At 24.8% G+C, this 23,597-nt stretch overlaps 1 protein-coding gene across 2 annotated transcripts; it reads right to left on the bottom strand.

The window, feature by feature from the left end:
• Positions 1–215: 215 nt before the first annotated feature.
• LOC145829601 (uncharacterized) lies at positions 216–18,894 on the bottom strand. 2 transcript variants are annotated; one of them, XM_082937442.1, is made up of 12 exons: positions 18,746–18,894; positions 12,918–13,083; positions 9,665–9,762; positions 9,134–9,256; positions 8,379–8,590; positions 8,153–8,230; positions 6,260–6,319; positions 4,540–4,817; positions 3,138–3,252; positions 2,016–2,085; positions 1,255–1,766; positions 216–413 (listed from the first exon to the last, which is right to left on the bottom strand). In XM_082937442.1, exons 1-12 carry the CDS (start codon positions 18,760–18,762, stop codon positions 397–399), a joined length of 1,746 nt encoding a protein of 581 aa, XP_082793568.1. In that variant the 5' UTR covers positions 18,763–18,894; the 3' UTR covers positions 216–396. The 2 variants fall into 2 exon arrangements, with proteins under 2 accessions (XP_082793568.1, XP_082793567.1); XM_082937441.1 differs by having other exon boundaries at positions 1,255–1,769.
• Between the last annotated feature and the right edge of the window lie 4,703 nt (positions 18,895–23,597).

The following is a 23,597-nucleotide window of genomic DNA, read 5'->3' on the forward strand; positions in this document are numbered from 1 at the left end:
CAAGTTTGAAAACAACTTAGAATAACACTGAGCTATAGTTATTTCGCCAAATTTACAATAGTTTATTTTCTAATATAAAATTTAGTGTTGAAATAAAAACAACACAAAATAAATTAAGCTTACATAAAAAATTAAAGTAAACGATAAACAAAATAAACCAAATAGATAGATCATATTTTACATCACATACAGAATAAACAGTTTACTAAGGAGCAACAAAAACAACAAAAATTGCATTCAGAGGAAGCAGCTAACAAAATATATTGTACACAAATAAAAAATTGTACCTGATAACTAAAACTAAGGAATGATTAACAAAAAATATGGCAATTTTCTATACAATTACAAAACTGAGTCAACATTATCTTGAAGAATTAAATTGCTGAAACAATTTTGTTATGATGGCTTTTCACCTGTTAAACAAAAGTACAAAAAGCGTTGAAACTAAATACTTCAAATAGACAGATAATTGCATACATCAAACAACTGCCAACTAACAATATAAAAAACCGTACTAAAATATGCAACTTAGTCTAAAAATTTTTAGGAGAACAATTTAAAAAAAGCTTATAGAATAACTTTTTGGAGTGTTATACTTTAGATGTTTAACTAAAATTATTCAAAACAGTTATGTGGTCCAAACTAAAACATTTTTGTTAAATAACGTAGTTCATTATGTAATACCCTTTTGAAAAACTAGTTTTTTCATACTTTATTATGTAAAACTTTTTTTGAAGTAAAGATTTTAAAAAAAAACGTTAAATATTAAATTAATAAAATTAAACAAAGTGATTTAAATTATATTACTTTAGATATAAATTAAACAGTCTTAAGTTTTCGAGTTTGTATATAAAAAGTTTATCAAAACGATAATAAACCTTTTTCTCTAAAAATATTAAAACTAAACTATATCTAAAAAACTATAAAATATTAAAAATAACTATACTTCAAAGTTTTAAATAAATATTTTATTTAAAATTGGAAATAAATTAGTTAAATGTTAAAGTCACATAAGTAGTCTATTTTATATTTAAATAAAGTATCATTTATTTTTTTACAATTTGTACCTATATTAAAACTAGATTGAAATTAAAATTTAAAAAAATTGTACAACTACTTCAGAGTAATTTGTAAAATTATATATAATATTATATTTAAGCTTTTTAATTTTAACTTAGAAACAGTTCATATTTTAAAATGTTTGAAAAATTTAATTAAACAAATAAAACTAAACTAAATTAAAAATTAAAGTACCTGAAATATTTTTGTCCAAGGAACTCAATTTTAAATTGTCAGAATTTTTTGTACAATCAGTATTGCTTTTATTATTTAATGAAGTAAACGTGAAAGTATTATTTTTGTTTTCATTTTTCAAATCTGACCCTGGTTTGCTACCAGTTTTCTCTTTGTTATCTACAACAGTTTTATCACATAGAGATTTAAAGCTAAAATTGATATTAGAGCTATCAGCTGGTTCTTCTACTTTTACAACATTTGATTTTAGGGAAGTTCCATCTCTACTACTACTGCTGTAATTGAGGCTATTCAAACTATCTTCTATTTTTAAGCTTGACGATGGGCGCTTTTCGATTTTAGAGCATTTAAAATGGCTACTTTGTGCAAATCCCTGGCTGCTAGAAGGTCTTTTTGTGTTGGTATTGAAAGGCGATAGAGCGTTGGTTTGTCTTGTTTCATGCAGAAAGGAAGCACTGAAAGGGATTAAAGAAGTGTCAAAGGGAAGAAGTTCTGTATCCGAAGTTTGATTGCTGCTAAAATTTATATTTGTTTGGGAAATAATTACAACTACTTTATGGCCGAAAGAGTATGAAAATGTCTTTTTTCCTTTTATTAATTAGAAGCTGAGATTTATATTCAAACTGAAAAATAAAAAATATTTGGTATTTAACGAAAGCTATTAAAAATAAATTATGTAAAAAATAGTTATTGTAGGTTTAATACTCTGACATAAAGCTTTTATTATCCAGAAGCGTAGATTTTGAATAATTTTAATAAACCTTGAAAAGTTGGAAAATATGTTTACTGAGTCCTTCAAAGATTCATCTTCTGGCGTTATAGGGCTAATTCCTGTTCAAAAAAAAATTAATTGCAAATATACGTTATTTTGTAAAATGTTGATTTAGTCTAGCTACTTTAACTGAGTTTAAGTATTAATGTTAAAAGTATTTACTTTTATTAGTTTCGTACTAATATGTCTATATAAACAGGGTTGCCACTGGTTTTTGAAAAATTTCTTCCAGGTTTTTGAAAGTATTTTTTCGGTCTATTTTTAGTTTTAAGTTAAGTCTAAGGTAAAAAACTGTGCTAAATGATATAACAACATTGAAAAGATACTGTAAATCTATTTTGAAAGTGTTTTTTTGATAAAAAAATTTTTGATTATGACAAAAAAAATTATCTACATAATATTATTTTCGTTTCAAAATTATACTACCAAACATGAAAAAATTGTTTAAAATTCTAGGTTTTTCCAGGTTTTTGAGTGATTTATGTTCAAATTTCTAGTTTTTTTCAGGATTCCAGGTTTTGTGGCAACCCTGTATAAACGATGACTTTAAAAAATCACCAATATAGTTTTACTTTCTTATAAATATGTTTTTACTATGAAGTTGAAAACTTTTGTACTAAGTTTTTGCTTTATATTTTAAACAATCAAGTTTAAACTTTTTAATTTAGCTCTTGATAAACTAAATTTTGTTAAATTTTTGTTTATGTTAATTTTTTTAAAATAAACTGTTGAATATGAGTTTACTTTATTTTACTCTTTTTCTTCTTGTGCTGTTTAAGTTTCTCAGGTTTTGATGCCTGAGTCCAACATTGCACAACAAACAATATAATATGAATAACTAAAAAATAATAACAATATTGCAAGTAAAAATTTTGAATCAGACAAATGAATTTGTACAATTACTAATAAAAATTGCTTTTTTTTAATCAAACAAATTTGAGACAAAAAAATTTAAAACACTATACTGAAATTTGATTAACTATATTTTTAGAGTAATATGTACATAATTTTTTTTTTCAGTTAAAATTATTAAACTACACTTTAAAACTTTTTTTAACCAAAAATTAAGCTAATTTTTTTTTATTATATGACTAGCTGACGATTATTTTACCTTTAATCAAACTGTTGCTATGAAATAAGTCAGGTTTTTGTTGAGGAAGTTCGGAAAAACTAAGCATTTCAGCATCTTGAGCTGTACCAATCATTAACTTATCTTCGTTTAAATCCTAAAAATGGCAAAGAGTTAGCCTACACTTTGAATTTAAAAAGTCAGCTCTGATACATGCAACAAAAAGAATTACAGTTATTAAAATTTCTAATAAAAGTTATCAACTTGTAAAAGGTGTTAAAAACCTTTTTTTTTGCCATATTATCTTATCTTCAAATTAAAAAAAAATTAAAAAAGATGTAACTTAATATATCACTATATCAGTTTCATTTTATAAAAAGATAAAAAATTTGATTATATGTTCGAAAAGTAAGAACACAAGTGGGGAAAATAGCATTAGGAGCTTTTGAACGTCGACTTTTATTTAAAATTTTTGTATTTTTAAACAGATTGTTATACCTAGTTTCAATAAAACGCCTTCAAAATATAGAACTAAAATCATTATAGTTAGTATACTTTATAATAAAATGAACAACTTAAATTTAGTAGACTATTTATTTTTTGATACTTTTTAAATGTTATAATTCTATTTTTTAATAAAAATATAAGGTTCTATGCTTTAGTTAAAATGATAAATTATTGATTAACAGATAAAAAGTTATTATCATTGAATCGTGTAAAACTTATAGCTTATATATATAGGTTTGTTTCGTATAGTACATTATTAACAGGTGAGTCATCTAACCGAAATAAAAACTTTTCATTATAAAAATGTTATATAATCTTACTACATCTAAAAATTATCTGATCAGTGTTAACCTTAAGGTGCTAAAAATGTGTCAGATATTTTAATAAATTATACAACTGTTTTTTAAACAGGCTTTAAAATTTTCATGAATTTCGACATAGTTTAAGTAATTTTCTTAAGTACCAATTCTTACAGAAAGCTGGGATTAATTAAATAATCAAAATAAAATGTCTTTGACTTCTATTTCTATCAATGATAATCAATTTGGCACAATATACCAATTAAAACTAAATAAGAACTACAAAACAACAACTTGATGCTGAGATATTATTTAATAAACTATGTATCAAACTAATTAAACCTTCATAAGGTAGAACAGCATAAAGTTTGCACTTTACTTGTTTGACTAATTTTTAGTCACTAACAAACTTTAAATGAAGTCTAAAGAAAAGAGGTAATGTTTAAAGATAATAAAACTCATAGTAAAATGCAAAATATTTATTAAACTATAGTCTAATTTAATAAAACATAGTTTTTTTTAAAGTAAAACTTATCAAGTTAAAAATAACCTTTAAGTACAAAGTTATTTATTTACTATATAAGCTAAATAAAAGGTTATTAAAAACTTGATAACTAGAGTATAATAAAAAGACTTACGAGATTATTAGCGAGAGAGTCATGATCCTCATCAATATAAAGAGGATTGTCAAAGTCGAAATCAAAGCTTGATCCTATCTCATTGCTGAAATGATTACCCATGAAAACGTTCTTTTGATTGTCATTAGCTTGGTTGCCAAGGATATTGTTATCATGCAGATCGTGACTAACAAGTTGCTGGCCAGTGACAACTAAAGGTGGTTGTAGATCATGTGAATTTTCAAAAGGGTTTGCTTCAAAATTCAATAGTGTCATTTTGGACTTAGTAGTCGTTGCACCTAAAGTATAATTCTTAGTATGAAACCAATATAACAAAAAAATAAAAAAACTTGTTTTTTGAAGAAAATAACTTTAAACTTTCCCTTGATTACTTATTTCTATGATGTAGTAGTATCTAGTGTAGTGGAAAATATAACTCGACCATGTTATCAGTAGAATTATATAAAAAAATTACTTAACTATTTGGTTTTACAGAGTTTTTCTTTAACAGTTTTATGTACACAATTTTTGAATTTTGAAACTACTGCCTTTTGTATTATTAACACAAAACATTATATTTAATATTTAAGGCCATAGGTGGGCGGTTAAACCAAGTTTTTTACAAGCTGATCTTATTTAAAAAATTTTTTTCTAAGCTTGAAGATGCTTTTTATCGTTTTAAAAAACTCAAATTATTTTTTGAGATAACACTAGTCAAAGTCGGGCCGCATAATAGGTTCCCTATGGAAAGGGAAAACTAAAACAGCCAAAAAAATCTATTTTATTTAAAATATATCTCCTCCTACATTTTTCAAGCAATCGTCTTCAAACTTTCACAGTCTAATCTGTATACAATAACAAAAAAACGATATTATGGAATTTAGAAAAAAAAATTGTAAAAATATTATTTTTTGGAAAAAATAACACTTTTTTTTTTTTTTTTGTGATAAAATTTTTATTTTTATACATTATTAAAATTCTAAAGTAACGTTTTTTCTTTTTAATATAAGGAACATTTCCTGAAAATTTAAAGAAGATTGCTTGAAAAATTAAGGAGAAGATAGATTTTTAGTGATTTTTTAATTTCCGAGAAAATTGACCCCAAAAAATTTGCGGTCAATACATTTGTATCGGAAACTTTTTACAAAACATAAAATATCTCAAAAGTTAAATGATATTTTTGGATTCTATAAAAACAGGCTTGCAGTTTGTATTTAAAGCTTTCATATAAAAGCCAAAGTTAATTTTTGTAAAAAAATGTCGGACCCCCCCCCATGGCCTTAATTATCATCATCTTTTGTGATAATTTCCCAACTACTAGCATTTAATTTCATCTACTACTAACAAAGTCCATAAAATATAAGGTTCATATTATAATCTTAAATGTTGCTTTTTTATTAAAGTGATATATACGATAAGTCTTACAAGTCTGTTTCACAACAAAAAACTACTTTATTAGCAACACTTTTGTGGTTTATAAGTCAAGTTTTACTTTTTCAAAATTTTATTCTATTTCAAAGAAAGTTTTTAAATCATATAACAAAAATATAAGTATAATTAAATGGAATTTTACACAACCATTTGAACAAATTTTCTTAAACTAACCGGTGGATTTTTTATTTATCTAAATATAATCTTAGTTTGAATTGAAATATTATTTCATTGAAACCTTTTTTAAACATTTAAAATGAACTAACACAAAATTTAAGGTTATTTATTACAAAAATTTAACATTTCTTACTCTTATCTATTGAGTCTTCAATTCCATCCTTTTTTAAGTCGCAACTGTTTAATATCTTTTCTGTATAGATAAAATAACATAGAATAAATTTTAGAAAAGTTCTCCTAAACTTTAAGTAAGTAAAAAAAAACTTTTAAATATGGATAAGTTAAAACACTAAAAAAATTACAAAAACCTACTTTTAATTTACAAATTTTAAGAATAAATTTACTTACCAATTAATGTTTGACACCATTACTCAATCGTTACAACTAAAGCGACTAAAACTAACTTGAACTTAAACGTAATTAAATGATAATTAACAAAATTTCAATTTACCAAAACTATATTAGGTAAGTTTGTAAAAATTAGTAATTTTAGAACAACATTTATCAACTCGTAAAGATTTTTTATCTTACAAGTTACGACTGAATAACTTAAGACATTTTAATGATATATGTACTTAAAAAACAAAATCATCAATAGGTTTCCTTTTTCAAGTGTTTCTCAAACTAAAAATCAAGCAACAAAGCTCGAATTAATTTAAAAAAATGTAACTTAAACACTGAGAAAATAAAATAAAACATAGAAGTATGTCTTCAGTCACTTAATTATTTCAATGGTCTACTTAAGGATATAAGTAATACATCCTTCATTCCAGCTACAAATATTCCATGTTACATTGTGTGTAAAGTAATAATTCTAAATAATCATTTATTTAAAAAAGTGTTTCTTAAGTATAACTAAAAATTAAACCCCTAGAATTTGAGTAATTTTTAAGATTATAACAGAACAAAAAAAAATTACTGTATTATCACTAGTCCTTCAATCTCACTGACTCCGTTACTAACCATAGCACTAAAAATATGTAAGTATTTTACAAACCCTGACCGACCGACAAAGAAATTAGTACAGCCAGTAAGTTTTGGTACAGGCTTAGCTTACAGTTTCATTTAAATTGACTACACGCTTTGCTTTTTCAACATCAACTTTATTATTAAGAAACTTAGTAGTTTTTTTTTAACTACATTGAAGCGTTTACAGCTGAAAGTGCATAAAAAAAGTGCTGGTATTAGAAACACTACAAACATATTGGACAGTTGCCTTGGTGTAGTAAGATTTAACAATATTGAAGAAGTTTGAAGTGCAGCAATAACCAACATTTTTCAGCTTTAGTTTTTTATCCTAGTAAGTTAGCAATTTTATACTTGCTCATATTTGTAAATCATATACTTTTGATTCTAACTATATAGAAGAGATAACTTAATTTATTTAATCAGCAGACTATAGCTTATACCAAATCGTATAAAATTATGTGAAATTTTATAGAAAAAATGACCATAAAACTATTTTTGAACAAAATGTGCTCAAAATCCGGATGACAACAGCTCTAAAAATAAAGTTTAATTGTTAAATAAAAACTAGAAGTAGTAGATATGTCTTCAAATAAAGTTTACTTTATTTTCCAAAAAAAAACATTGTTTGTCTCAATCTTTAGAGTTTATAACTCTAATAATAAATTCTAATAACCAAAAACGGAAAATTTAGATTTTTTAAACTAACAAAATTTGTCAAATAACAGCTTTTTGTATTTTTTTTTAAACTAAGTAGGTCAAATAAATTTTTATAAAAATCAATGTCAGGTCATTTTACTTTTTACAGAACTTTTTTTCAGTTTTAAAACGTGGAATTTTAACAAAGTTTACCTTTTTACTTTTATCGAAATAAGTAGTTGTTTAATACTCAAGTAAAGTGCTGACTCCTATACTTAACATACGTTTTACCACAATACTACAGTAATAATCAACAATTAGTGCTTGAAGATAAAAAACAAACTATGAATTTCTGCTAAACTGACTATAAAACTACAAAGCTTTTAAAATATTTCTATTTTAAGAAAATAAACTCTCTAACCCTCTTTGTTAGAGCTGCCAAAAGGGTCTTCTGAAGAATTTCCAAATGTAAAGCTATGTTTAACCCCTTCTATGTGCGCTAAAAAAATAAGTTATTTCATAATTTGAAAACTATGATTTAATACAGGTATAACTATAATCTAACGTTTTGTAATTAATTATGGATATCTAAAACAACAACTCAAGATTGATATGCTTTAATTTATAGTTATTTTTAAAAATCGAACTTGCACTGCTGGAAACTGTCGGTACACTATGTAGGTTGAAATCAAAGCTGGTCTGCTGCGGTTGAAATTCTAGAGGTTGTGATTGACAAGGTAGGGAAGCTGAAGGGTGATAGTTTGACATGTGAGTTGGAAGCACGGAACTTTGTGGGTGGTAGTTAGAATAACTTTCAGTTTGAAACACAGATGGTTGACCTACATCAAACGGATTCCTACTAAAGTATTTTTATTCTATTTTAGTTTTTAATAATCGAAAGAATTCAAATTTATGTTTGAATGAAAATTTTAAGTATTAAGATGACTACTTTAAATAGAAGTTTTAATATAAGAAACACTAAAACATACAAAACTTAAAAACACCTTTAATTTAAAGAATGCTAGTTATTGTACTTGAATTAAAACATATCATTGAAATAAACACTAATCCCTTTTTTTTGGATATTATTATTTTAGCTGGTCATACAAAAACTTTCAATAATTTAAGAAAAATTTATTTACTAATTTAACTTGTAGGAGAATTTTCATTAAAAAAGATGTCATATAAAAGTCAAAAAAAAATCAACATTTTTAAATGCACAAAAACAAGTGTGTATAAACAATACATAAAATACACAGAAAACAACTATATTTATCTATCAAAGTTATATAAATCAAAACAATTTTGCTTGGTAATAACTTTGTTGATTTTTAACTAATCAACGGCTAATTATACTTTTTAATAATAGTATTCTTAAAACTAAAAATCAGTTTGTTTGTACTTTAAAGGTCTTCTAATTTTAGCCATTTTCCTTGGAGGAGGGTACAGTTGGTCGCCATCTTCCCAATTAGACTGATAAAATATTTGATCTTCGTATGAGTACATTTCAACCGTCTGTGATGGTCTGAAATTATAAGGCCTAAAAGAAGCTCTGTTTCTACAAAACAACAACAGACAATGAAATTTATGACTTTTTTACGCTTTTACATGAAAATTTCAAAAATAAAAATTATGTAGTTTTTTAAACATAGTTTTAAAAATACTTTAAAAATCAATAAACTACACAGGAACCGGCAACCTAAGTTTAAAAAAAATTATTACAAACTTTCCGTAGAAAAATAGTTTTTTATTATTTTAATCTTTTGTTTAATAGAATGTCCCATAAACGACTAATTATACAGGCTGCCAACCCTCGTAGATAACTAAAATGCTAAACTCTCTAGCTAATTGAAAATAATTCAAATTATTAAACAAGCTAATAGTTTTTAAAAAGTTTGTTGAAAAACAAAAAAAAGTAAGACATTAATCATACCTTTCTACTTCTTGATTGACTTTATTTTTGACAATGTTTTGTATTTTTAGATTTTCAGAAGCTAATTTGTTTGTTTTCTTCCTATATGCTCCATAAACCTTTTAGTTTTTATTTTATATAATGATTTTGTATTTTTCGGTAAAAAACTAATGAATAGTTTCTGATAATTGTTTATTTGATAAAACTTATTTCAAAAAAAGATAAGTTTTCTATTTCACTTGTTATAATAGTTCTACAGTACTTTATTATCTTTATTCTTTGATAAAATTTAATTTTATGCTTACATAAATAAAACAAAAATAGATATATCTACATCAGTAGTTAATAATTTGGAAAAGATGTGCACAATACATCACAAAAAATAACTAAATCATAAATTGTGTTCTCTTGGTAATTAACAAAACACGACTGCAATCAAATATTACATAGTAGATCTTTTACATAAAAGCCTATGAAAACGAGATAATATAAAATATTAATTGATTAAAAATTATATTCAGTGCTCATCAATTATCCTGTGCGAAGTAAACAAATTTATTGTACATATACACATTTTGAGAAAACCTGATCTTTATAAAAAATTAAGGCTTGGTGAGGAAAAGTAAAAGACAAACATTTATTAAAACTTCTAACATTAACATTCATTTTGCATAGAGAAATATTAAAATAAATTTAGCAAAAACATAGGACAGTGTTTACAAAGGTTTTTTGAAATTTTTTTCCAGGTTTTTTTAGTTTTTTTTTTGTGTAAATTCCTCAAAACCGTTAAACCCAATAATGCATTTAATTGTTAAGTTCAAGCAGAGCTACCAAAAATCAGCTGCAACTTATTACCAAACAAAACTTTATATTAAAAAAACAACAAATTTAAACAGAATTGTTGAGCTACAGAAGATATCTTTTCAAATATTATGTTTAAAAATCAAAAACCATTTTAAACCATCAACCAAAGTCTTCGTGCAAACTTTTGCTGTACTGTAAAATTAACGTGCAACACAACTTACTCCTAAAGTTTACTTTTAATTAAAAAACCATGTATATAAAGTATTGATTTCTTTCCAACTAAGTATTCTACTTTAAGTTTGTTTATAGAACTCATTTATTGCTAACTTTATCTGTAAATTAAACATTTGTTGCAAAATATGTTTTTTTTCATTGCATTCTTTATCAAATTTATTTCCCAGAAAATTTTAACTAAAGTTAGTAACTTTGATAAAATGAAATAAAGAAAAAAGTCACAAAAAGTTTAGTCATAGAAGCACGATAATCATTAGTCCAAGGTAAAATTATCCTAAGAAAAACTAACCCTGTATCTGGATCAATTGATCTGGTATAATAAGATTGAAAAATAAATACTTATGTTCCTTTGGAACACTGCATTGAAGTTTAGGAAGTATTTAAAGACAAATTTATAAGTCAGTTTTAATACAATTCGAAAACAAATAAATCAGAAAATTAATTACAACTAAATTTTATAGATATTTTAAGCAATTAGTTGTAACACTAATATTAAAAGTTATAAATTAAAATAATCCTTACTGTTTTTACTTACCTACATTAGCTTAATTTATTATTGAAAACTATGAGCACACTAGATAAATAATCATAGTGCTATAAAAAAATAGTACTCTGGCATTAATGTTATTAATAAAAAACAGGATAAAACACTTTGAAAAGTATGAAGAAAAGAGGTTAAACAAAGTTTTTGTAGAATACAAATCTATTTTGAACTTATTGTGTTATTTAAAAACTCTTATACACATTTAAATAGTTTGTAGGAAAAATACTGTTCATAGGACCGCTTTTCGAAAATGTTGCTATTTTTTTGTAAAGTCTAGAAATCTTAGGGTTACCAAATTTTTTGAGAAATTTCTTCCAGGTTTTCTGAATTCCTTCCAGGTTTTTAAAAGTACACGTTTTTGGGTCAATTTTTAGTTTAAGGTTAAAAGCTGTGCTAAGTAGCATAAGAAAACTGAAAAGATAATGTAAAGCTACTTTAAATGTGTTTTTTAATAAAAAAAGATTTAATGATGACAAAAATTTTTTATCTATATGGTAGACTTTTCGTTTCAAATCAAAATTTTACTACTTAACATGTAAAAATTGTTTAAAATTACAGGTTTTTTAGTGATATTTGTTCTTAATTTTAAGTTTTTTTTTTCAAACTTTAGGTTTTTTCAGGATTCCAGATTTTTTGGCAACCCAGTAATCATGATTCAACTTTGATTTACCATTCTAGTGTATTAAAAGAACTAAGTATAAATTAAAGTAATTTTCTTAATCTAGTTCTATAAAAAATGGGAATGGGTCAAAATTTCACAAAGACAAATTCCACAAGGTTATAAATTGCATGAGAACAAAATTGCACAAAGATACTTTTGCACAAAGACAAATTTGCACGAGGGCACAAAATTGCACCAAGACAATTTTACACCAAGAGTCAATTTTTCACGAGTTAAATTTTTGCACGAGAGTAAAAAAAACAGAAAAAATATATATATAAGAAAAACAGAAAAAAAAAACTAAAAGATAAATTAATAAAAAAACAAAAACAAAAAAGTTACTGACCGAGGGTAAGGGTTAGGGGTAACAGTGGTAGTAAAAAAAAATAATTAATTTTAAAAAAAAATCAATGAGTGCAAAAATGTCTCTGTGCAAAAGTGTCTTCGTGCAATTTTATCCCCTCGTGCAAAAGTGTCTTTGTGCTAAAGTATCTTCGTGCAATTTTGTGCACTTGTGCAATTTTGTCCCCTTGTGCAATTTTGTACGCTCGTGCAAATTTAACAGCTACCCATAAAAAATAGTTTCATACTGTACTTATACATAGACTAAAATCATTTAATGCTAAATAAAGTTGTTATTTTCCAAACATTAAGAGAATTTGGATTTACAGCTACTTTTTTCATCAAAGAATGTTAAGAAACCAGTATGTATTCAAAAATTTAAGACTAAAATTTAAATAATTTTAATAGTAAGACAAAACTCTTCAAGAAATTTCTCTGATCTTACAACAAATTACATTGCAACAACCATTACTCAAACAGTTTTCATTGCTTTTTTTCAATACAGCATGAAAACTTTATATATATAACTTTATATATATTATTAAAACTTTATATATAACTTATATGTATATATATATATATAAATTCTTTATATATGTTAATTTACAAGTTTTCAAGAAATATAGTTTAAGATAAAATAGTGTAATAAAACATTTGTAAAACTTACAAACTGAATGTTTTCAATTAACCTGTTTGCAGAGACTTTTCTCAACTATACTGGCGTCATTAAGCACACGATGCATAACATTCACATACTCTACAGCTTGTTCCAGCAGAGATGCCATGTCCTTCTTCATGTTAGATTGGTGAGGTAGCAGTATTCGCAGTCTATCAAGTGAGTTGTTTATTCTTTTTCTGTGAATAAAAACTTGTTTAAAAATATGCTCCAATTTAAACTTTACAGCTTACATTTGAATTAATTCTTTATACCCTTTTTAAAATTTTTAAATGAAAAGATAGTAAGAGCAAAAGAGAGTTGGGAAGGATGTTTACTAAATATATTTAGGATTTATTATGAAAAATTTAATTATCAACTTTAAGTTAGTTTTTGTAGAATGAAAAAATTAATCAACTTATAAGATTTAGCCGTTTAAAAAAATCTATACAAACACAAAGTTTTTTTCATCTTTCTTTTATTAGCATATTATTATCTAAAACTTAAAAATTCCCACAATACAGTTGCTTTTTATTAAGTTGAGATTAGATTGAGTAAGTTTAAAAATAACTTCTTAAAGACTTTGGGAGAAAATAAATTTTACTAGCGTATTTTTTGCTTTTTTAACTTGCAATTTCCACGAGGAGCCATTTAAACTCTTTAACTTGGTATCCTTATATCTTAAAAAGTATTTAAATTTTGAAAATCAGTAGAAAACAAATATTTATTTACTTCTATTTTTATTTAAGTTTTTAATTCTGTTTTTTTTTTACAGCATTTTTGTTTTTCATGAAGTTTTCTGCAGTGAAACGGCGTACTACAATAAAATTAAACAAAAAATTAGTGGAAAGCAACTATTATCTAGCTTTGAGGTTTTTAAAAAAACATAAACATGTAAAATGGCCTACTCCTATGCCTTTAATCTCCTATATTAATCATCAAACTTTATACAAAACAGTTTAGAATAATCAGATGTATACATAGTTTATTAAAACTCTATGAAACTTAAAATTGACAATATCATGTGTACATTGTATAACATGTAGCATTTTAAAAAGAACAGAACAATAGCTAAGATATAAAAAAAAATTAACACAACTTTTTTTTTTCAATCAATAATTTAACTTTTTATCCTAGTTGGACTACCTTCACAAAAAATTAATATACTATAGTTTTGTTTAAGTTAAACTATTTGTTGAAATTAATTAAATCAGTATTCGAACTTTTAACTAAAAAAAAACTATACAACAATTTAACTTTTTCCAATGCTTTTTTAACCTGTTAGTAATAATTTAGCTTGATTATTAGATCCATTTCAATTTAAATTTTAAAAAAACTTTAATTTGTTTTTTAATGCAGTGTTAAGCAGATATAAGATACATATAATTCATTTAAAATACTTAACTAACAACTAAAAATTTGCTACTTTTGCATATTCAAGATAACTACTATCCTGTAAACAAGTACTGAGTTTTTTTAAATATTAGACCCAGGGTTCCCACTCTTTTAGTCAAAGAAACTGTCCAGAGTGACCAAAAACTGTCTCAGTGAACTGTCCTTAAACTGAGCTGAGTCATCCTGAGTTTTTGAAATTCTTATAAAAAGTTTTTTTTTGTTTTTCAAAATTAAAAAAAATCTAGTTCTTCAACAAAATTGGTTTTAAAATAACAAAATATTGCAACTAATTCAACTAAATCTCATAAAAACACTATAAAAAACTGTTCGGAGTTTTTATCTAAAAAATAAAACTATCTTAAGTCAGCCTGAGTTAAACAAAATAGTTCAAAATAACCTTAGATTTTCAGAAACTTGAAACATCCTGTGCATTCTAAGTGTGTGGCAACCCTGTAGACCAAGCTAAAATTAAGCAGTAAAAGTGTAAAAACATTTAACTAATTACGTATTATAGTTTATTCTTTCAAGACTTTAGTTATTTCAAACTGTTGCGAAAAAATAAAATTAACTTTTTAACAAGTCAAACTAATCTTTAGATCAATTTTTTTTTAACTTTATATTTGAATAGCCTTAATTGTAAGAACCCTTTGGATGTGAATTTTTTTCTGCATGTACTAGAAAGAAAACTTTTTATACCAATACCATATATTTTGTAGTCAGAAGAAACTTTATGGTCAAAGCATAAATATATGTATGAGTTGTGAAAATGTTTACCAAGTTTTTGTAATACAACTGAAGTAAACTTTTAGATTAATAAACAAAATTGTAACATATCAACAAAAAAAGTATATTTATGTTAGTATAATCAAGTTATGTATGAAAAAAACATTAACTAGTTGAAACAGAAAGTTTAACTATCATTTGAGTAATATAAATCAAAAAAAAAGTTAATAAAGTTTGAAAAACCCAAGACAAACTTTTTCCAACAAAATAGAATTAAGGGCATAAGGGGTCCAACATTTTTTTCTTTTTAACAACACTGGCTCTTATATGAAAGCTTTAAGTACAAACTACAAGCCAGTTTTTGTAGAATTGAAAAATCTTATTCAAATTTTGAGATTTCGTATTTTTGTAAAAAGTTTCTAATACATACATATGACCTCAAATTTTTCAGGATAAACTTTCTTGGAATTTTTTTCAAATCACTAAAAACTTATCTTCTCCTTTATTTTTTGAACTAGTTACCTCAAACTTTCATATATGTTCCTTTTGTAGTTTAATAATCTTTAAATGATGCAATTTTAAAAAGCTTAGAATGAACTAAGTTAATATAAATTTAAAACTATTAGTTTAACAGTGAAGTTTTTCTAAGCATGAGTTAAGGGTTATGAGAAAAAATTATATATTTCTTAAATATTAATTAAACTAAGTTATACACTCAATTACCTGTTTATATGCTGCACAATTTTATTATACTTTTTTTTAATTAAATTTTTCTTTCATATTTGTAATTAAGACTAAAATTTAAAAACTTTAGTTTTACAACTACAAAATACTTTAAATATGATTATCATTTTGTTTTAATTATTGACTACCACATAAAATAATAAAACTTAAATTTTTCTTACTTAAACAAACTCAAAAATTTATTTTGTTTGATCTCTTTAAATATAGTTTCATACTAAAAATAATGACTTATACAAGAGTATAAAAAATATTTTTTTATAAAATTTTTGGAGCTTTCCATTTTACAAAACTAACCAAGGTTTTCCTCTCTTTATGATCAATTAATAAAAGACAGTTTATGTGATTATTGCAAAAATAACTCAAAAAAAAATCCATTAAATAATCTGACATTTACACAATGATAAAAATTAATAAAATCATAACAATTAATATAAATAACAAAACCTAATTAAAAGATATCACCAAACATGTAAAAATGAAAATCCAAGTTCAACTTATTGATTTTTTATAGTTTAGAGTAGAACTCGTGTTCATAAGACTTTACTGTTTTGGTGTTCAAATAAAAAACGAGCATCAAGTTATTAGCTATGGGAAATGTATACAAAACGATAACTTTTTCACAAACTTTAACATTATTATATAAAACCGTTTATCAAAAAACTATTTTATGATTTTTATCATCATTAAGCTACTAAAAAAATTGTAAGGTTAACTACTAAGTATAAAGGAAAAAATAAATGCTAGTAAAGATTCAAACCAAGCCACATTAATTGTAAATTTATCAATTAAGTTGTACACCTTTTATTATAGGATGTGAAAAGTACATATACTTTTCCATGTACAATAAATTCTACAAAAATTACAACCAATTTTTAATTAAATCTGAACTTAAATTAATTAAAGCTTTGCGTTTAGTTTTTTCAAGACAGAGGATGTATATAAGTCTTGAAACTGTTAGGAGGTTGTTTATGATTAATAAATTTATTTTGTTGTTTTTTTTGTTCTCCTCATTGCTAGTTTTAGTTTTAAGTTTAAGTCTAATGCTAAGCTAAAGAACTTATAGTTTAGTAAATTGTCTATAAAGTAAGTTTTGCAGTCAGTTATTTTTTATGCATGCTTGATTAATTAGAATTGAATTATAATAACTTTATGGTATTTTTAGATAGTTCTACTTTTTCTTCTTGTTGTAATTTCTAACCTTAACATAAAATAATTTTATCAAATAGCCTAATAGTTTTAAGATTTTTACTGTTACACTTCACTAGATATTTTAAATTTAATTTAAACTTTATTTTCATTTCTGTTGGTTTTTTTACATGATTGATAGTTACAATTTAAGTTAAGTTTTTTTACATCATTACCATATTTTTCAAGATTTTATTATTAACTGATGATCTCTCATTTTGATTGAAGCATTATTTAAAAAATAAAATTTTAGAATGTTGGAAGATATATTATTTTCCTTATCAATAAGTTGAGACCTTTAATTGTTATCTTTAAAGATAAAAGTTTTAAAGTTGGTTTAAAATCAAAAACTAATAAGATATTTAGGAAAAAAGTAGAAACTATTCTGAGTTATTCAAAAATTTTAAACAAGCCTAGTCAGCCTGACCTTTTAAAATAACAAGAAAATTTATCAACTAGCAGAGTTGTTTTTAATTTTGACCTAGTCTAAACTTTCCTGGAGATGTGGCAACCATACTTTATAGTAAATGTTTGGTTTAGATTAAAACATTTTTAAGTAAATAATAAAAAATTAAACTATTAGTCTTTACCATAAAATCTATTTTTTATTGAGGTTTATAACTAAATTGTATAATACCTAGAAAAGAAAGCTAAACTTTTACTTACCTTAACATTCTTTAGTATTAGGAGTTCAAAAAATTGGTAAAATATTACGTTTACTTAGACTTATTATAAAAACTGTTAAGTATCAGTACGCTATACACGTTGATAAGTTATATGAATTTAGTTTTTTTACTGAATATGGTAAAAAATTTAAATATTTTTTTGTATATATTCATTTTTTATTTTCATTGCAGGTAATACTTGACTAAACTAATTAAACTTTAAATGTATTTTACCTGAATATTGTTCTTTAAGGGATAAGTTTATTTGTTAGTTTCTTGGATACATTAATGCTATTTAATCTCTGTACTCTTTTTAGGATGCAAACTAAAAAGTACAAAATAAAAGCATAAAGGACAATTAACGTACTTTTAGCTTCTCAACAGCATTTAAGGTTAATATAAACTACCAAGTCAGTGTTGAAAAGAATAATCATAAAAAAGGTAAAACAAATTGAGTCAAATTTTTTTTAGATAAATTTACTTTAGTCTTAAATATTTTAGTTTCTAAATAAACAGTAACAATTCTGTGATCAGAGTTGCCAGACTTTGTAAATCTGCACACGTACATTTTAATGTTAAACACAACTAGTTTTAGCTTATTAAAATTTTAATATTATAGCTAGCAACTATGTTGTGGATAAACAACATAACTAAGTTAATGTTTTAACTAAAATTTTAGTTAAGATTTTATGATAATTTTTCTACACTTGATTATTTAATTTATATGATTTATTGTTCTTCAAATTTTAACAGTTATCAATCATTTCACTTTTAACTTAATTGTGTTGTAATAATTTAAATTCAAAAATATCAATAAGTTCTATTAAAGATTTTAAGTTGTATTTGAAGTTAAAAATATTTATTCTTTTCAATTCAGTTGTCTTCTTAAAAATGATTTTTTGTTTGATGATACTGAGTAGTATCAATTAATATATACATAAATAATAAAGATCATGCATAATTTTGGCAAAAATCTCATTTTTTCTTTTAGGATACCATCATAAAATAACAAATTTCAATCAATAAAGTTTATTAAAGTTAATAGTTTGTTTTTTAGCATGATGTCAGTAATATATTGTATAAAAATATTTGATTGATACATTTTATTTTCTGCTATTACAAATTAAACATTTAAAACAGTATGACTAACCTGCGAAACTTTTCCATGCTTTAGGTTTGTCAGCATGGGCAACAATAAAAAGTATTTGAATTTTGCAGCAGCTGTCTAACTAGAGTTTCATTGGTTGAAAAAAGAGAAAAAAGAAAAACCAAAATGGTTTCACAACTATATACGCTATAATTTTTTGGCAAATGTTTTACGAAAGTAGAAAATGTACTAAAACTTTTAAAAAAATGCTAAACCATTGAGATCTATTTATTTAGGTGCTTTAATCTCTTACCTTACGTTCATTCAATTGTTCTTATGAGTTAAATATTTTAAATAGTCTTCTTTAAAGTGTTTATCTGTATTTTTAAATATCGTTAAAATTCAAACCTTTTTTTATTTCATTACTATTATTGTGATTTGTTTTTTGTGTCTTTATTTTACATAAGAGTAAGATCATAAGTATTAAAGCTGTTTTAAAGCTGTTTTATTTGCTTCGGTTTTGTATCTTTTATAAATCTTTAACATATAGTTTAATTTTAAAGATTGTCTGCAAAACATTTTAAAAGCTTTACACGTATATACTTTAAAAACCTTTAAAAGGTCACAATAGCCATGATTTAAACATTAACATTATTTCTAATAAAATATTATTTTACAATTAAGACCAAAGTTAAACCGAGTTTATTACTTAACTATTGTTTCACGCTAAAGCGATGATGACAAGTAAACAAGTAAATAAAAGTTTATTATAAACTCAATTTAACTTTTGTCTCAATTGTATAAAGGCTCCTTATATGTGAAGCTCTCAAGAAATTTATTGTTTAAACCTCAATATAAAATATTATTATACTTAATTCAGTGAAACTACCTCTATCATTATTACCACAGATGTTTTTGTGTTAAAAATTTATTCCGACTAACGGCGTTTCACTGCTCTCAAATAAATTTAAGAACAGATCTACGGAGTCTATAAAATATTAACACACATTAGAAAAAAATCATGTATAATTATGTATAGTGTTTATGTGGGTAGTAACTATAAAAGAACTTTATGGTCTAAAAACAAAGTTTGGAATAAAAACATAAAATTATAAAATCGTCTACATAAAATACAAATTTAATAAAAGCAAACACTAACCTCAAAAAAGCTCTAAGAATAGGCAAGTTTTTAAAATGAAAATTAAATTGAGTTGTGCAGAAATGTTACGTCATAATAAATTTAACAAATTGGTCAATAATTTATGCAGCTTAAAAACACAAAGTATTAAATTTGAATAAATAAATAAATAAGTGCATAAGTAGACAGAGTTATTTAAAGTAGAATCGTCGGTTGTGGGGACAAATATTCGATAAATCTTGCCGCTTATTCAGAAGTAGGTCTTTATCTTCTGCTGCAATTACTGCTCTTTCTCTATTGCAAGTTGGGCAAATTCTACTTACTCCGTTGGATGCATGTTTGATCTTTGAAACAATACTCCACTCCATAATTGGCCTTTTACCGTACCTGTGAAAAAAGTTCCAGACATAATCCGATAAACGCGTGCTTTGTTTTTTATTTATATTTTCAAAAGTATGTTTATGGTTAGCATATTATAATTAGTTATAAGTTCCTGGACAAGACGTTAAAAGGTATCCAAATTCCAAGTGGTGTGCGACTCGATAACCGAAAGATTTTTTTGTGCACTAGGTCCAAATATTATGAGTGTTTTTTTTTTGTTCAATAAATAAAAAAACAATAGTTACAAAATATCTAAAGTAACAAGACTACAGTTAAACGCAAAAAAATCAGACATGCAAAGCCTTTCAAAAACCTTATAGTATTAATTCGTAACATTTTGTTATGATTTAACCTTTGTTACTTTATTTAGTATTTTTATAAAGTAAACTTAGTTCTTTTCAAATTTTTTATTAAAAAATTTAGTTTTAGTTTGTAAGATAAGCTTTTTTTTTTGTTTTTTTCTTTTGCAATAAGTACAAAAAAAAATAAAGTTTGCCTGTTTTTTCTTTAGTAATTGCTGTAAAAATATTTTTCGGCATTTTTTTCGTAATTAAAACTATAAAAAATAAATAAGTTTAAGTCTTTGTTGTAAAATACAACTGTTTTAACTCTCAAACACCTTGATTTTAGTTATTGTATCTCTACTTAAACTAACTAAGATTAACTACAATGAAAAGTATAGAAGAATTTTAAATAAAAAAACTCTTGAAGTCACTTCAATTAGGAAAAGTTATAATTTAAAAAAAAACTGAATAATATTCATTAAAACTTATAAAAAAGTTGTTTTAAGAGAATATTATTTTAAAGAGTTAATACTAATCAGGGACGTAGCTAGCTCGAAAAAATACGAATATGCAAAATATCAAAAAACAACGGGCACGACGTATTATGACGTAATAGGAGGTACAGGACAATTTATTCCACCTCTAGTGTTATTGTGTTTTATATTCAAGTACGGAGTTATGTTAAACTTTAAAAATAAATGGTAATCCCTGCTCAAATTGTCCTTGCTCAAGTGGTCCTTGCTCAAGTTGCTTTTGCTCGAATTGTCCTTGCTCGAGTTGTCCTTGCTTGAGTTGTCCCCGCTCGTGTCGGTCCTGAGTTGTCCTTGCTTAAGTTGCTCCTGCTCAAGTTGCCCCTGCTCGATTTGTCCCTGCTCAAGTTGTCCCTGCTTAAGTTGTCCTTGCTCAAGTTGCTACTGCTCAAGTTGTCCCTGCTTAAGTTGCTCCTGTTCAAATTGTCCTTGCTTAAGTTGCTCCTGCTCAAGTTACTCCTGCTCGATGTGCTCCTGCTCGAGTTGTCCCTGCTCAAGTTGCCGCTGCTCGATGTGCTCCGCTCGAATAGCTCCTGCTTTTATTCATTTGTCTTATTGTTCTCGTGCTGTCGTGAATTTTCAACCACACGAAATCATGATTTTTGATTCATATTCTTTCACAGTTAAAGATTCTGTAACTTTTAAAAATGTTTTTTACAATGCATAGCTTTATGATAAAGAAAATCTGTGCTGAGTTAATTGTATATAACTTAGTGTATTGCATTTGTTTATTTTTTAGAAACTAGAAGTTGTAAAGAGTGTCTATATTTCAAAAATATCTATCAGGAGGGCTAAACTAATTAAAAAAAAATCAGGGTCTTTTTAAGCGAAAAAGACTAAACAAAAACGCGTTTTTTTTTTGCGAAATCGTAAACGTTTCTGCAGACTTGCAGAAACTTACCAAGCTACGTGCTTGGTACATATTAATAATAATACTAAAGAAAAATACTTAAAGTAGTACAAATAAAGATATTTTTCATCTATAAAAATAACTTGAAAATTAGATTTAATTTAAAAAGCATATAGCAAGGTTGCCAAAAAACTTTGAATCCTAGAAAAACCTGGAACTTGACAATTCAGGTAAAAAACTGGGAGTTTGAGAAATTTTGAAAAAACCTGGAATAACCGAGAATTTTGTTACGATTTTTCATGGAAATTTGATAAGATACAAAAAATCTACCATATACAGATAATATAAACTAAAAATCAAGTTTATAGTAGCTTTACAAGATGTATTCAATGTTGTTATACTATTAAACACAATTTATTTACCTTAAAATTAATTTTGTACTAAAAATCGATCAAAAAACTTGGACTTTAAAAATATGTTGGAAACTTAGAAAACCTGAAAAAAAAAACTAAGAACTCTTGGCAACCCTGATATAAAAGTACTGAATGTTTCAACTGTTCTGTAATTAATGTAAACTAAATTGCTTCAAAATATTTTTTAGTATAAGTAGTATCAGTTTTATTAAATATTAAATTAATTGACTTTAAGTCTGAGCAATTATATTATTCAAATATAAAATTGCACAAGTAAAACTAGTGGTATACAAAAACAATCGCTATAGAAAGTTTAAACTAAGCCTTAAATACAACAAAGTTTTCTTAATTTTATTTAAATTTTATTACACTATTAAACAAGCATTTCTAAAGTTTTAAATTTGACTGTTAAGTTTTTCTTTTTGTTTAGCTGATCACTATTTTAAATTAGGCATGTGGTGCACGACTCGATGACTTAGAGGTCTTATTGTACACCGAGGTCTTTAGACTAAATTTTTTAGCACCTTTTTGTTAATGCTTAAGTTAAAAGATTATTGAAATTTATAAAGACAACTTTCTTTTTTAGTATAAGTTTCTACATTTGAGATAGTTCATATCAAAAAAGCAAAAATAAAATGTACGACTTCCTATACTTATAAAGTAATGTATACTTTTTAAAATTGAACAAGAAATAAAAAACTCAGTAAGAATAATGGTAACATAATTTTTATAGTGAGAATTTTTTACACGAATAGAATAACGTTACAAAAAAAATAAAACAGTTAACGACTGAAAATCTTAAGAATTTTCATTATAGTTATGATAGACAAACTTTGCAACAGGTTTTTATTATACATCTTATTTATGTTATTAAGTGCTTCAATCAAATAAACTACAGTTTAATTCCTTTTTTTTTTTCAGATTTAAGGAAACAAGAAAGTGTTTTCTACTAAAGATTATTTTTTGTCTTTGTTAATTACTTTTTTAAGTTTTTAAACACTTGTAAAAAATCTTATAAAGAATCTTACATTAAAAGATATTTTGAAATTTTAAAATTCTACTTATATTTCTGATATATACAAATCTAACTAATTTAAAAAATATATACACTCCTTTTTTATTTAAACAAAAATATAAAAAACATCAATGAACAAACAAAAAACAATCTTTATCTTTTTTTAATTTGCGTGAGTTTAAAATTAGTTCTTACTTAGAAGTTTTTGTATTTTGTTACATTTCCCATCCGCGATCAATTACCACCCGCACAATTTTCATCCGCGTACGATTCCCAAACATTTTATATTTAATTTTTTTTTTAT

Source organism: Thalia democratica, chromosome 2, assembly GCF_965202585.1.
Source record: "Thalia democratica chromosome 2, ktThaDemo2.hap1.1, whole genome shotgun sequence".
In the NCBI taxonomy this organism is placed as follows: Eukaryota; Metazoa; Chordata; class Thaliacea; order Salpida; family Salpidae; genus Thalia; species Thalia democratica.